The sequence below is a fragment of the Hippocampus comes genome, unplaced genomic scaffold (genome assembly GCF_001891065.2).
Source record: "Hippocampus comes isolate QL1 unplaced genomic scaffold, H_comes_QL1_v1.1 scaffold68, whole genome shotgun sequence".
In the NCBI taxonomy this organism is placed as follows: domain Eukaryota; kingdom Metazoa; phylum Chordata; class Actinopteri; order Syngnathiformes; family Syngnathidae; genus Hippocampus; species Hippocampus comes.
Window position 1 is genome coordinate 4,777,032 of NW_017805625.1, and position 16,405 is coordinate 4,793,436.

General features: G+C 41.0%; 1 protein-coding gene and 1 long non-coding RNA gene across 2 annotated transcripts in view; one reads left to right on the forward strand and one right to left on the reverse strand.

Moving 5' to 3' along the window:
• srgap3 (SLIT-ROBO Rho GTPase activating protein 3) overlaps positions 1 to 16,405 on the forward strand; it is a 50,906-nt gene that overhangs the window by 9,543 nt on the left and 24,958 nt on the right. Inside the window, exons 2-4 of the mRNA XM_019881324.1 lie at positions 3,521 to 3,716; positions 12,259 to 12,421; positions 14,158 to 14,220. Of these exons, the coding sequence (XP_019736883.1) occupies positions 3,521 to 3,716; positions 12,259 to 12,421; positions 14,158 to 14,220 (422 nt within the window). The remainder of the gene's footprint in view (positions 1 to 3,520; positions 3,717 to 12,258; positions 12,422 to 14,157; positions 14,221 to 16,405) is intronic.
• Positions 5,147 to 6,684, reverse strand: LOC109522610 (uncharacterized). Its single transcript, XR_002169586.1, has 3 exons — positions 6,413 to 6,684; positions 5,626 to 5,747; positions 5,147 to 5,474 (listed from the first exon to the last, which is right to left on the reverse strand). It is a non-coding gene; the product is annotated as an uncharacterized LOC109522610 (long non-coding RNA).

Below are 16,405 nucleotides of genomic sequence, written 5' to 3' on the forward strand. Positions count from 1 at the left end.
CATTCCCCACCAAACAGATAGCAGATGGCTCCATCTCTAAACAGAAAAACAGCACACTGCAGGTCTGCTACATAGCAGGCAGTTTAACTTTCAATGTTTAATGTTTGCCCAAATTCAATGAGGCCTCCTTTGAATAAGCGCAAACTCAAATGTTAATTCATGAATTAGCAAGTTTGATTGTTTTTGTTTTTTTCTTTTCCCAGAGAAGCTGTAGGTAGTTAGAGTTAATCTGTATTTATATTGAATCAAAGTTTAGCCTCACTATATTATTTAAATAAACAATGGCAAACAAATTCTTTGTCTTCTTCACTTTAACTGCTGACATTCATTCTCGTCATTATTGTAAACCACACTTTAGGGACAACCAGCGAGCATTCGTCACTTTGTAGAAACCGCAACCAATGAAGCCCTCCAAGATCTGGGAATCATTCTACACAGTGGCTGAGGATTTTTAACACACTTTTTGTGTGGGTGACCTATTTTTCCAAGCTTGTGCTGCAGCTGGTCGTTCAGATTTCCCTTTTTTTTTGTTGTGGCCTGTTTTCTGGTGTCTTCCCCTTCACTCACCCACACCACTGTCACATTTTCCCTTTCGCCTTGCTTGCTGTGATTTGCTTTTTGTTTTAAGGCAAATAAAACACAAAAGGGGAATAGGGCACTTGTGGGAATAGGAGGCATTCCCGGGAAGCTGTGAAGTTGCGTCCCCGTGCTCTCTCAAGCAGGAGTTGGGCATGCTTTGAAAACCCTGCAAAGCTGTGAAGGGAAATGGAGCCCCCCCATGCATTAAAGGCAGGGCTGGGACGCTGGTTAACCGCAGGGTCGAAGCAGGCTGCTCCGATTTGAACATCACAGGCAGAGAGGGGAAGGCTCCTCTGCACAACATCACTGCTGCACTTCCAAATCACAAGCTTCCTCGGGGCCTGCGTTTATCCACAAGGAGGGCTTGGCTGACCAAAATGACACCCTCAGCAGCGTGGAAACGTCGCCTGTGTCACCGCTGCCGTGCCACTCGCCAATCAGCGACTCGTCCTGTTGGCTGAGAAAATGCAGCGGTGCATGAACATCGTTTAAGACGCCATTAGATGAGTTGCTTTAGCGATGCTATTAAGTGTCCCTTTAACTCATATTCCACAAACGCGACGTTAATGCCAGTAGCGTTTAGACTTGTTGTGGTGCATCGAGTGTATCATTGTGGAATGACTCGACTTGTCCTTTAAAACTCACCTAAACTTATTAAAAGATACTTTTCAGTCTTCCGTAGCACCTGTTCTCATTCGCTTACACATTTCTCAAATTACTTTCCAAGCGTGCTTGCTTGAAGCTTCTTATTTGACAGTTTACTGTAAAAGTGAAACACAAAATGTTCAACCAAACCATATAATTTCTAAAATCCATTGAAAGTCTGCTAGCTTAATGCTAACATGTTAAGAGCAATGAGCATAGCTGTTATGGTAAATGTAGACCTTCAAACCACTACTTTAAAATACAGATCATACAAAAAAAAAAGCAGACAACCATACTGGCAGGTCTGCTGTGTGGGTATAACGATTCGCAAGGGGATCTTCTCTGCCTTCGTGCACTTAATGACGCCGCATCAATTCCAGCAGACATTAGTTATTCCCGGCATGTTGTGGCCCAACAAGTTACTACAATGAAGGTGTGCAACTCAAAATTCGGACTGACATGAATACTGCGAAAATCCACCCGAAACTCTAATTTATTGGACTGCAAACCATGAACCGCAATAGAACACGGTTTCGCCGTTTTAACAAACATCTTCATGATCTCCTGCTTTGTAGTGGCACATCACAGCGAGTGTTAGAATGTGTGTTCCTTGGAGATTTTCTTTTCACACGAAGTGTTATGGCATGTTGACAGAAGCTACAAACGCGCGTCCTGATTTTTAATCCTTCAATCTGGTTGTAGGAAAACCCACAGGGTGCAAAAAGCATTGACGTGCAGCAAAATCTCAGAAGTCTCATTTGGTTCAGCAGTGAGAGCAAATGTGGGTTTATGTGATAGTAAAGCACTGATATAAAAAAATACTGGAGTTTTGGGATCACTCCTCACGGTCATTTTGGTTCCAGGCGGTGCTTTTGTTCTGCAAAATGGACCTTTCTCTCTTTCTGGGGTGGGATCGGTGATTGCGGCTGATGACAGCTCTACAAAGAGGAGTCGGGTTTCTCTGGTGGGTTCCTACTGGCATAAGTAGCTGCAGCCTGCTTGGCAGCATCAGGTTGCTCTTGAGGAGAAATTTTATTCCACCAGCCGTGGAGCACATACGCTTCTCATTACACCCTTCTCGCACATGTTAAATGAGTAGACTTTCTTTTATGTTCAATTATGCATGGGAAGATATTTTATAGCCTGTATTACTGCTTAAAATGAGAGGTGTGGCCCAACTTATACAGTACATTATATGAAAAGTGTTTACTTATCACACGCTTTACGTTTGTAGTTTGAAAGGACTATTTCATGTGTTTATTGTCTTTGGAAGACCCGATAAACTGAATTATTAGTAGCTGGGCTGGGCTGGGGGGAAGGGGGGGGGTCATATCCAGCTATCTATTTTCTATGCCATTTATCATCATCAGGGTTGCGGGTGAGTTGGAGTCTCGGGTCACAACTCATCGCACAGAGCAAACAGACATTCACACTCATATTCACACCAATGGACAATTTATTGTCTTCGATGAACGTAACGCGCATATTTTGGGAACGTGGGAGGGAGTGCATTCCAACTCCACGTCGGAAAGCCGAAGAGGAGATTTGAACCCCCTTTACTGTGGGGCAGTGTTTGCTATATACTGTATTGTGTAACAGCTGCTGTTTCTTTCTTTCCTTTCTTTGTCTTGGTACCCCTTTCTGAAAGCTATCTTCCTTTGGGGCCTCGAAGAGTGGAGGCAACTCTTTTAAAGGGGAAGTCAAACCCAAGGTTTTCTTGACAATAATATGTTTTAATCACCTCCACTAGTCTAAAGACGACATTCTGATAAATATTACGACTGTTGAATTTGAGTTAAGCAGCAAAATCCACCCATTTTTAGCCTTCACATCGGGGCGGCCATTTTGCCACTTTTTGTCGACTGAATATGACCTCATAGTTACTCAGGCCTCAGGTAATGATGAATCACGGCACACCTGTTTTCTGAAGCTGAGACATGATTAGTCATTACCTGAGCACTGAGCAACTGTGATGTCATTTTCAGTTGACCGCAAGTGGCAAAATGGCCGCCTCCTGAGATGGAGAAGAACGGGTTGATTTTATTGTTTAATTCATATTCTACAAACGCAGTATTAATCAGAATGACGTGTTTAGACTAGTGTTGCTACAGAGAGCACATTATTGTTCAGAAAATTTTGTAAAGAGATTTGCTGTAGTCGTCTCATTGAACAACATCCTGAAACTCGTGAATGAGCGTGAAGGAGAGACTTCCAAAGAAGTGAACTGGAATGAAGGAACTGAAAATTAGCTTCAGGATGCAAGATGACTCTTGTGCTTTTTGTTTTTCTTGGACAGAAATCCGTAACCAGTTGGTGGAGCAGTTCAAATGCTTGGAGCAACAATCGGAATCCCGCATCCAGTTGCTGCAGGACCTGCAGGAGTTTTTCCGTCGCAAGGCAGAAATCGAACTGGAATATTCCCGCAGTTTAGACAAACTCTCCGAGAGGTTTTCCTCCAAAATCCGCAGCTCCCGGGAACACCAGCAGTTCAAGTACGTCCGCCGTCACTTTCCACCTCTGTCCTTGGTGGGCCTGTCCTCCTATGAACCGCAGCACTTATGGCTCTGCCTCGTTTGATTACAGTGCAGAAAACAAAATCTTAAATCATGTTTATGTTCCAAACTGGAATATCCGTTATAATAACCAACATCTTTAAAAGGTTAGCTCGCCGGGGCGTAGTAATCAGGACACGGCTCATTAAAGAAGCTACGGGCGGACAACAAATTTGCTGGACTCACTCTGCTTTTGTTCAGCACTTGGCATTACACAGAAAGGCATTTCACTCGTTGTTGTATCAAATCATATTTTCCATCTAAATATGTAACAGATGCTCCACATAAGAAGTTGTGAATTGCTTTTCCAGAAGTACTAAAGAGAGTCCCAATCAATTGATCATGTTATTTATTCAAGATAACGTCTTACTGCCTGCACAAAGAGCACACTGATGATGACGTTGTTGTCATGTCTTAGTAATGAAAAATTCTGAGAGACTAGCATTCAAACTACTGCTGTTGGGAACTAAGAATAATTGTATCGTAGTCTGTGATTCCCTTTATTGTGGCAGGATGTAGACGCATCTGATAAGAGTGTGCTGGTGGTCCCAAGAGTTGTGGTTGTCAGTGTATCGAAGTAAATCAGTTTTGCTGGACCACTTTTATCGTACATACAGTATATTATCGCTCTTTAAAATAAGAGCCAAAGTCACATTTTGAAAAAAAAAAAAAGATACATATAATTAAAGCCATTATTTTATGAACGTCACAATATAGTTCATATGCACAGATGTCTCTTGAGATACAACCACACATTTTTAATATTCCATCCTTCCATTTTTTATTTTATTTTTTTAAATAGGGTTGACCTCTTTAGGGTCACAATTGAGCTAGAGACCATTCCACTTGACTTTGGCTGAGAGATGGGCTACGCCCTGGACTGTCACTGTGATCAGCGTGTGAGTCACATTCACACCTCTGAGCAATTTAGAGTCCTCCATTAACCAAGCATGCATCTTTCTCTTTTTTTTTTTTTTTTTTTTTTTTTTTTTCCTTAAAAAAACACCTGAAGAATACCGCAAGCACAAGGAGCGCTTGCCAACAGGAGCGCCCAAACTGAGATTCTAACCCAGGACCTCTTGAATATTAGGCAAAAGTGGCAACCACGATTCCAACTTGCTGCACAACCAATTTCATGCGACAAGTAGTCTATTAAAATTTGGTGCAAATGTGAATGAAAATGCAGTTTGAGAATCCTTTTTTTTTCTTCATCTTTTCAACATTTGTTGCATTGAGAGCCATATGACAGGAAATACACATATGTTATTGTACTCTAAGTGTTTTATGCTCCAGTAGTGACATTCTAGTTTGAGGCAATGTAATGAGCATTTGCCCTTGCTGGCAAGTCATAACTCTTCGAATACCTTCAATCAGATTGCTCTCATGTAATATCTTATCAGGGGCCTATTTGCATGGTGTCAGGGGATTAGTATGACATTATATGCTAGGCCATGTGATTTATTCACCAGTAATGTAGTCCTCATTGCATTTATTTTATTGCCATTTAAGATGTGCAAACGGAGCTCTCCGCATGCCCTTTGCATTTCTCACGAGTTGTACAGTTTCTGTTAAAAAAAAAAAAAAAAGAATATAACTGCATTGAACAGCAATGTCACTGCAAAGGAATCTTGTGAAAAATGAGACTTGTGGGTGTGTTCGTCTTGAAAATCCTGATGAAAAGTCTTCTCGCAGGGAGCCCTAGCAACACATTGACACACGACTCACGCAGGGCATGAAATTAAGCTCTGCCGCTCCCAGAATCAAGCACCTCAGGGCACGTCGGCGTGCTTCTCTCTGAAATCTGGAGCAGTAACCCAGCAGAGATCTGGCAACCCGAACCGGCGCCAACCTGTCATTTCACTCCAACTCTTGATCATGGTGGTAGGAAATAAGTCAGCACTGCAACCTGAACGCTGCCATCTTGACTCGTTTTAAGTGTGAACACCTCCAACGGTGTCAGCGTGACATTTCCTGAGAAAATAATTATTTTTAGTCCGTGTTGCATCTGTCAGGCTTTGTGTAAGAAGACTGCTGCGTGACAAAGAAAACTAATAAATATTGCTCTGTGGAGGCACATAAGTGAGTCCATATTAACCCTTTCAGGGACAGCGGTTACTTCAGTGGACAGCTTACCATGTTATCAGGTTACAGAGTGCATGAAATAGTAAATTCTATACGTACTCCTTCAACACTAACCTATTGGCAAAGATGCCTTAGAACAGGAAACTAACAGGAAGATCAAAGTGTGTTTTATTCTATACACACAGTATATAGTGGAGTAAGGCGAGACTCAGAGTTGTGTTAGTTCATGTAAAAGGCGAGGAGTCATTCACTGCCACTGACAGATCCTGAAGTCCAAAAAGAACCATTTTCACTGGGCTGGCGTTGAATGAAATAAGGGAGACCTGGCTGACTCCAAAATGAAATGTAAAAGCAGAAACAGTCCAATAATGTGGACGTGCGTTGACAAAATAGCAAATTATTGTATGGTTTTTGTTACATGAAAAATAACACGCTGCATAGAAACTACATCCGCTTGTCCTCGGTTTCCATTCAATTATCTGTTGGCCAGGACAGCATTGAAAAGCTAAAGTTTTCCTCTCGAGACATGTGCATTCAAACTGTGCATGACTGACCTGCTTTAAAGTACAAGGGGAAGACTGTTCGATTCCTCCTGAATATGATATTGTTGCATTCTTGGCGGTCCTTCTTTGTGAAGTTGGCGTCGAATTTGTTTGCATTGAAGCAGGGCAACTGTTTGACTGGATAATTGATTCCAGCTGTTGCAGCAGGTTACATTCCGGCATCTTAAGAATCTCCTCTCAGTTGACACAACTCCGCTGGCGCAACCTGACTGGCTTAACCTTTCCGCTGTCCAATGGGATCGTAGCCACAGAACAATGTGGCAGTGGACATGACACAGGAAGAAAGAGATCAATCCACACAAATAAGCTCTTGTGAGATAAAACAGTACTTGTGTAAGAGTTGAATTAAATGTTCATGTACGACTGGTGATGCCTGCATGGCACTCAGTCGGCATCACCAATCGACACTGGCTTACTGACATCCAATTGTTACATTTGAGTAGTCACACAGGTTGGAAATGTGCGTTGAACATTTTCATAAATAGACCCAAACCGCCCGTTCAACCACACTAAAGGGCTGAAAATGTTTTGCGATAAATGCTCCCACTGTGTCTATCTTTTAAGTTTTATGGTCGGCTTTCTCACTAGAGGGAATATAGGAGAAGCTTGGACATATTTCTTGAGTTTCCTTCAAAATACAGGACATGTTTCAAACAACAGCTGGTAAAATGTCTATCATTCCCGCATCGTTGTATCCAACAGTGAAATCCATCATCGGAGATTTGAATGGAGACAGTGCTTCAAATCCACTACTTGTGCTCGTGCTTTTTGACGTTTCAACGCGTCCATGAGCTGCACTTTGAAGCCAGATACGAACTGTGAGTGGGTGAACACGCAATAGGCACACACACACATCATCAATGCAGTACACTACAGTATAAAACAAAAAAAAAAACAGACAGATAAGTACACTAGTATTAATACTTCTCAAGTAATAAAAGTCGTCTAGTGAACATTTTACTGTTCAACAGGCCAGGTGTATAGATGTTAAGACACCTAAGATCTGTTTTTAAATTGTAAAAACTGATTTAATATCAGTTTGAAGTCATCCCCAAATATCACGATCAATATTATAACAACTGGAAATTGCAATTCACACAGATAATTGTATGTGAACGCCGTCGCTAAACCGAACAAAAAGTATTTACAGCATGAAGGATAACGTTGAAGCCATCTGATTGACTGCGAAACAATTGCTTTGATCTTCTAAGGATGCCACGAGCTGATCATTGCCATATTTATGGCCGCTGCGTCCATGATCATGCCTTTCATCTATTGCAATATAACTGGGATTTGGGCTCACCCCAATCAGCCCATCAAAGATGTGGGATGCTATTAAATGTTTTATTAAGCGGAAGAAGAAAAATAGACTGTTTTTGTCAGATTGCCTCATGTCAGACAGATAAGTACACTAGTATTCATACTTCTCAAGTAATAAAAGTCGTCTAGTGAACATTTTACTGTTCAACAGGCCAGGTGTATAGATGTTAAGACACCTAAGATCTGTTTTTAAATTGTAAAAACTGATTTAATATCAGTTTGAAGTCATCCCCAAATATCACGATCAATATTATAACAACTGGAAATTGCAATTCACACAGATAATTGTATGTGAACGCCGTCGCTAAACCGAACAAAAAGTATTTACAGCATGAAGGATAACGTTGAAGCCATCTGATTGACTGCGAAACAATTGCTTTGATCTTCTAAGGATGCCACGAGCTGATCATTGCCATATTTATGGCCGCTGCGTCCATGATCATGCCTTTCATCTATTGCAATATAACTGGGATTTGGGCTCACCCCAATCAGCCCATCAAAGATGTGGGATGCTATTAAATGTTTTATTAAGCGGAAGAAGAAAAATAGACTGTTTTTGTCAGATTGCCTCATGTGTCACCGGCCCCACGGCGCACACGCACAAACATTCAGCACGTTACGCGGATAATGGATGGATATACTGTCACCGCAGTTGCTGCTAATAGGAATTAAACGATGGAATAATTAAGACTGAGCACAGAAAGTCTCAATAAAAGATAACAACTTGGTGTGTGCACTCGTGGACCAGGCAGAAGGGCAATCACAAATGCTTTTAATAAGATGTGACACGTCCCAAATGTGTTTTGCGTAATTAGGTTGATGGTGAACCACATAAACACCAAATAGGCCCGTGAAGAAAAATTTTGTTGACATAAAGCCATCAAACAGAATACAGTGGTACCTCTACTTATGAACGTTTTTTTCATTTGAAATTTGAAAGTTACGAAATGCAGTTCAAAGTTAAATGACCATCATTTTTATTCTTTACTCCATTCTTTCTTTTTTACATTATGCACAACTCTCATTTAGTGCACAATGATCTAATTGTAACAAGTATTTGTTACATATTTTGATGCATTTTTTTGGCGTAGGAAACATTTTTGTCTGAATTTGGGGGCGGGGGGGGGCTTGGAACGAATTACGGCATTTACATGGAAAATGCGTCTCTATTTCCAAAATTTTCTACTTAATACGTTTCTGCCAGAACCAATTAATTTCGTAAGTAGAGGTACCACTGTACTAGAGCTATTAGTTACTCTAATATCATGAAAGTTAATTCTTGTTCCTTCTTTGCTATCATATATTTGGGGGTTTTGCGGGTCGCCTGGAGTGTATATACTGTATGGACAGAAGTATTTGGTCACCTAAAATTGTTAACCTATGACCACTGTGCGGCCTTTTGATGTTCAGACCCTGATCCTCAAAGCCTGGTTCACAGGCGGCAGTCAATAGGTCGCCCTTATCCCAATGCATAGTGCAGCTGGTGGAAGTCAGCATGTCATGCATCAATAGATTAGCCGCTTCACCATATGTAGCTTTTGCAGTTCAATGCCGAAGCTGCCGCCCCGGCTTGTATGCAGCTGCGCATTAACAAACATTGGCAATCTTCATCCACGAGCAAAACTGCGGCATGAGTCGCAAAATGGTAAAAGGAAAATGAATGTGCGGCGCGCACCCATGTACCATTTTTGCCTTTTGAAACAGTTTGTCTCTTGCTGTCTGGGTTGTTTGGTCGATAAGCAGCAGGCAGACAGTGTGTAGAGGATTAAGAGCACTCGGCACACAGTCTTGTTTGGTTTGATAGCTACACATTGGCTTCTGAGAATCGTGGCTGGGAGAACGTCACAGGATTTGGGTGATTAAGATGATGGCATTCAAGCATAAAGCGTGGTTGTTGCACCCCAATATGAACATTTTGGTGGCATCTTGCAGTGGGCTGATCAGTGAATCAAAATTTTCTATCTTAAACCACACTGCATTATATTTTTCCTTTTTTCAGAGAGGAGAAATTGAAAAAAAAAAAACCCACAAGGGGTTCTCCATGTTAATGATATCCTATGTATAAATACCCATGACGCGATGCCATTTCATAAAAATCCCACCCGCTACTCTGTAGAGAACATCAACCTCTTTACAGGGCCAATTGGAGGAAGAGTTGTAAAAAGAGGAGGGTCTTTGATGTCAGATAGAAAAGAACTATTAAGAGGTTGAAATATTTCCAGAGATGTGGGTCACGCAGAAGTCTAATTAGTGGCCGCCTGCTACTGTGAAATGAGGGCAGTTTGCAAGGAAGAAAAAAAAAACATCTTGTGTCCTCTTGTTGCTGTGACTCTGACATTGCCTGCTATTAATTTGAATAAAATTGTGCTTGTAGGTGGCAGTGGTGTGCAAGTACTTTGCTTTGTGAGTGCCCGCGTGTCTGTGTCTAAGGTTGATTAAAAAAAAAAAAAAAAAAAGAATCAGGAGGCTGGCTTTGCTTTAGGACGTGATTAGGACAATTTGACCACTTTTAAGGATTAGCAGAATTTGGAGGCGCTTGGTCCCCAAACAGCACAGGAGACTTGTCTGTAGCCTGTTTAGGCAGTTTGGTAGCTCAGGTGGGATCACTACAAAAGGACAGGTGATTAGGATGTAGAAATAGGCCATCCCAGAAGAGGGAATCACAAAGTGCTCTAATTCAGATTCGATTTTGCTTGTAAATCCATACTTAGGAATGGGTCAATTGAAATTCATTTTGTATATTTAAAATATATTTGGGAAAAAAAATCTTCTCTTTGCATGGCACAGGTTGTGATTTCTGTTTCAATACAAGATTATGCCAACATATTGTATAGTTATCTAAATGTTGATATACTTGGGTGACGCTACACACTTGCAATCTCTACAGGAACTCGCAATTGAGCGGCACAAGGGTGGATTGTGAGTACTAGTTTTGGACCTAAGACGACGGGACCAAACAATTTATCAATACAATAAAGTGTTTTTATCGTTTTTAATGTAGTATTTGCTTGTTGATTATCCTTGTTAAAGAAGAAAGAACTCTACACGTGGCCATCCACACTTAGTGGCAGTGTGAATAAGAATGGTTGCCCATCTCTTTATGTAACCTGAGATTGACTGGAAAATCAATCCAGGTCCTCTACTTTTCAGAGGAACAGGCTCCAGCTAACCTGCAACCCTGAGCAGGATAATTGCTATCGAAAATGGATGGATTCCTTTATCCAGAACCTCCCTAACATCTGTTGGATTCTTTGTTTTTAATGTTCCACCCTCCAGTTTTGTGAACCCTGGTTTCATAGCTTTGAACTAATCGTACTACCTAACAAGCTAGCTGGCTAGCTAACTGCAATGAGAACAATAACTCTGGGGACTCGAGCATGAGACTCACGTTAATATTGCTGATACGGTTGTGTGAGTTACTCTCTGATTCCCAGCACTTGTAGCTGGATATCAGTCTCATAAAGCATTAGCGTCAATGATTAGCATTAGCGTCATCTCCGGAGGCTCCCCTTTGAAGTTGTTGCGACTGCATAGTGTAAAGTAACCCGCTACACAAATCCCCCACCACCAAAACACTGTGGTCCTGCTTTGCTCTCATTTCCTCCTCTGTTTCTTTTTTTTTTCTGGTCCTTAGAGTGGATTGATTGATGAATGCACAGACAGAATCAAGACAAGGGGGGAATGGCTTTGGAAGCATACCATATGTGTCTATGTAGTTATCTAGCGGTGTGTATGCAATGCTCTTTGGATTTGAAAGCACCCTTGCTGGCATGCGCTTAAAGTCATTATGCGGCAAAGTAGGCCCGTGCATCATTATACATTTAACCAGTTGATGTCTACCTAGTGTTTAATGTAGAATGATTTGGATGGGGTGAAGATACTGTCGGCAATAAGGTAGGGATTGAATGAAAGCCGAAAAAAGAAGGAGATTGAGTGCTTGTTGTTTTATTTGACTGAAGATTAAGTATAGTAAGTCACGTTCTTTTAAAAATATCGCTTCCTCTGCAAAGCATATTTTCCGTACTTCTTTTTTGTGACTGGTAAATGAAGTAAAGGGGGTCATATTTTGGGAAATTCACTTTTTAGGTAGTTGTTTACAAATCCTGGTGTTCTGGCATGCTTGTCATCGAGGGTGAAATTACATGACCTATTTTGTCAACAAGCCTTTCACAAGGATTATGACAAACCCAGGTCAGCTAATTTGCATAATAGCACCTCCAAACTGATTTTCTGCACTGTGACTTGGCAGTTTAGCTGGGCGAAATTGAGATGTTTTCGGTTCATGTAAGCACCAGTGGACTACACAGAAACAGCATTGCGTTTTATGTCTTATAATATTTGGATTTCCCAGTAATGCTTAAGATGATTGTCGCTGCTTATTTGTCATGGGAGACAAATGTTTAAACTTTCCTGCAACCTGCGTAATGATGAACATGTCATAAAAATGTAAAACATTAAAAAAAAACAACAACAACAACAACAAGCACATATCCACATCCTCATGGTTTGTTTTCTAGGAAAGACCAGCACCTGTTGTCGTCTGTGAACTGCTGGTACCTGGTGCTGAACCAGACCAGACGCGAGAGTCGTGACCACGCCACCCTCAGTGACATCTACACCAACAACGTCATTCTGCGCTTGGCCCAGATAAGCGAGGATGTCATCCGCCTCTTCAAGAAGGTCAGTGGATGCTTAATTCGTTTGCGGTCCAGCCTCACGTTTCACTCTGAGAATAGCATAGAATAACCCTATTTTGTTTTTTGTTTTTTTTTTAGTCTCGCAGTGGGGCGATTCCAGGTGCTTTGCGATTATGGTGCCTTCATAATGCTCCATTTGTACATGATCAGAACATATTTCACCTCTTGGCCTAGATTAGCCAGCATTTACAGACGGATCAATGTTGGCTTTGCCGGTAACTAAATCCGCTGTGTTATTTCTGACGCAAAGATGACCTCCGTGCAGTCACTTTGTTTGGCTGCTTCGATTGACGTTGTTGTCCACTTGGGATGCAAATATTCCAATTACCGGTAATTGTTCGGATGAAAATTTCCTCTCTTGAAAGGATTTTTTTTTCCCCCTATTGAGTTGTAGCTTATAAGTCATTAACAAATAAAAAAAATTGTATATTATTGGATCTCATTGCATTGTGCTAGTCAGTGTGTTTTGTGTTATGTGCTCTGGGTGGGGGGGTTTTGAGGCCTGTAGAAGCAGAAGCTTGCTGAAAAGTGGGGGCCGGACACCCCTGGACACATTTTTTTGTCGCCTACCAATGGGTGTTAGCAGCATTTAGTCAGCACATAGCTGAGATGATTCTGGCCTTATCCAACCATCAAAACTCTGCTCTCACCTTGTACATCTTCCTGTAGGTGAGCATGTTTGGTGTGTGCGCCAACACTCAAACTTGGAAACACTTCATTTGAAAAAACAAAACAACAACAACTCCGCTCAATAAATACAAGTCAATGGAGAGTCATTCCTTGGTTTCCCTTTTGGCATGGGTGGGACGTGTCTATAACCTGGCCTATCTCCACAATGCTTCAACTGAAACTAGTTTCCCCAGAAAATGGGAATTCTCTTTCCGTCTGACCTTTATGGTCAAATAGAGCCAATCTGACAATGACAACTATTTGAGGTGTGGCATTTCGTCTACTCTACAAAGACTGGACAATGTGGATGCATTTCTGTCGTATAACAAATAAGGCGGATCGTTCCAAAACGATTCCTATTCTTACAGCGTGTTGCATCACATTTGTTCATTGCACTGCCTGAACCCTCGCTGCCCCCCGAGAGCCTCTGCAGTCTGCAGTACATGCTGCAGTCTGTCTCATTTCAGAGCCACTGACGCGCACTGATGCCATTCACCAGCCACCCAAGCCCTTGTGGGACTTTGAAGCATGTATCGCATCTAGTTTGATGCTTCTTTGCAATGGGACTTAATGCGAAAACAAACAAACCCAGTTTGTACCCACCACCACCTTATTTTTGTAAACACTATAGAAATTCACTTATACCTTCATTTTTTTTTTTTTTTTTTGGGGGGGGGCATGTTTCATGTATTGCATACAAATGAACAATCGCACAAATCGAACAGCTCCACTAGATTCTATTCCGCTAACCACAATATTAGGTCCTCTGAGAGCCAATAAAAGTGTATCAATGGACCGTTTTGTGGTTTACAGTGAACTGTATCACGCTGCATCTCTGCAGCTTTTTGTAGTGCAAGTCATTAGATTGTGCAAGTGTACGCTACTAGGAAATTCGACTTCAGATGAACAACACACTGACATTCCAAATATGAAATTATATTTTTACGGTAAATGTGTCTTTTTTTTTTTTTTTTTTTGGATGTTGCATTTAAAATATATTCAATAGTTTGTGACCTTTAAAGGGCGACTTGATGTTTTGTTGTCTTTCAGAGCAAGGACATTGGCATCCAAATGCACGAGGAGCTGGTGAAGGTGACCAATGAACTCTATACTGTGAGTACAACATTGAGCGCTTATTTTATCGCAGCTTGCATCGTGTCCTTTCATTCTTTTCCTTTCTAGTTTTAATTGTTAGTTGTAATATCTGTTTGACCTTAACATAAATGTGAATGCTCTGAACCTTCATGTTGCAGACTCAATCTTAAAAAACAAAAAAAAAAGTGTCAATGTGTGTATTCATTGCACCTTTTTGATGATGATAATGTAAAAAATAGGTTTGAGCGATAAAGCGGTGCAGTATTTTCTTGCCTCAAATGTGCTGCTTTAGATTCACGGTTCGTCTGTGTGGATTAATACCCGACGGTGTCATTTTGTCATACAGCGCATCATTTTGTTTTTATCTGCAAACTGCAGCTGCATTGGGAGCTTGCGGGCGAAAAAATGGATTACGCAAAGTGCATCTTTTTTTTTCCATTGACAATGCACTTTCATTTTAGCCCTCCCTGCTGCGTTGTTGTCTCGCATGCTACATCTTCTTTTCTCAGCACTGTCATATAAATCCATTTCGACGTGTTGGTATTTTCTTTATGTGCCTTTTCTGCAAACCACTTTCTCTTTCGTGTTTTTGGATCCGTCACCAAGAAGGCGTAAACTAAATGCCGTTCTTCTATTCAAGCAACAGCCCAGTGCTGAGCAAATTTATTAGAGACCATTTAGGGTTACAAAGTGCTCTCATGCAGGCTCGATTAAGTCCAGTGTGTTCTTATTGTTTTTCCATTTTGAACAGGAATGAGAAATTTCTAACTTGAATTTCCCGTCAATATATTAAAATTAACTCACGTGCAAAAAAAAAAAAAAAAAAAAAATTCACACTTTAGCATAAAAATAATAACACACTAATAGCAATGTTACCACTATTGTAGTGACCGGTAAGTCTCGAGCCATAGAAAAAGCAAAACACAAACTCAGAATTGAGCTTGCTGAACTGTAGCCGCTTGTGACATCATGCAGAATGGCAGTCACAACTCTGGAGGCGTAATTCCAAATGTCATGACCTCAGGTACATTCAACTTCTGTGCTTCTGCTGTATTTAATAGGAAAGCATTTTTATTGGAGTTGAACTCATTTTTTTCCCCCCAACTGCAACCTTGTTAGTGTTTTTCTTTCCCTCATAAATAGCCAAATCAATAGCCACTTAGTAACACATGGTGATTTTTCTTCTAATGGTTTTCATTGGCAGCCAAGAAAACTGTGAAATCCCCGCCTCCCGAGCCAGACATGGAAGGCCGTGAGCAAAAAAACATATTTCCAGTCTGCCAAACCTTGAACTGAGGAAAGTGCAAAAAGGCCTGAAAATCCCCCGTTGATATTTTCAGCAACATGACTCAGGAAGATGCAACGATTCTCAGCTTCGGCTCGTGTTAATTTCCGGTTACGCAGACTTAATATCCCCAGTGAGATCAATAATGCTGATCTCATCTTCGTGACGGCCCACCTGCTGTCTGTTGGCTGCGCCCTTGTTTCTCTTATTAATAGCAACCCTTATTTAGAAACTCTCAGATGGAGAGTTCTGTTTCCTTCATTGCCTCGGTCTGTCATTCATGCTTTTGTTGACTTTTTCATTCATCAGCGGCAGGATTTCCTCACATCTTTGAAAATGTGCACTTAGAGATCTGGATTGGGTTTTTTTCCCCCCACATAATAGTACATGCAAGAGTTATGTCATAAAATCCAACAGTACTTGGGGTTTAATGGGCACAACATTAGTTACACTAATGAAACGCATGTCTTCATTAGTGCTGTAGGTGAGCTGGAGTTTATCCCTGGACTAAAGTCAGGGTACTCCTTGGACCGGTTGCCAGTCAATCACAGGTCACATATTGACAAACACCCCTTCACTCTAAAATTCACACCTGTGTACAATTTAGAACCCTCATGGTCATAAATGTGGTAAAGGCAACTGCTCTGTTATCATTCATGTTAGCTAATGTTAGCTTAATGTTGAGCTATTTTTCTTTATTAAAAACACATAGCTCAAAAAATTGTGGAGGTTTTGGTGGAGCTGCAACAGAATATTGACATTTAAGTTACAACAATTTAAACCTGTTTAGCACATTAACCAGATAAAAATAAAATCACACTAGCCAACCTAAGTATTCATTTAACGATATGTTTGCATGGCTTTGTGTCCTGATGAAAATTAGCCTTTTTTTTTTTTTTTTTTTTTTTTTCCCAAATA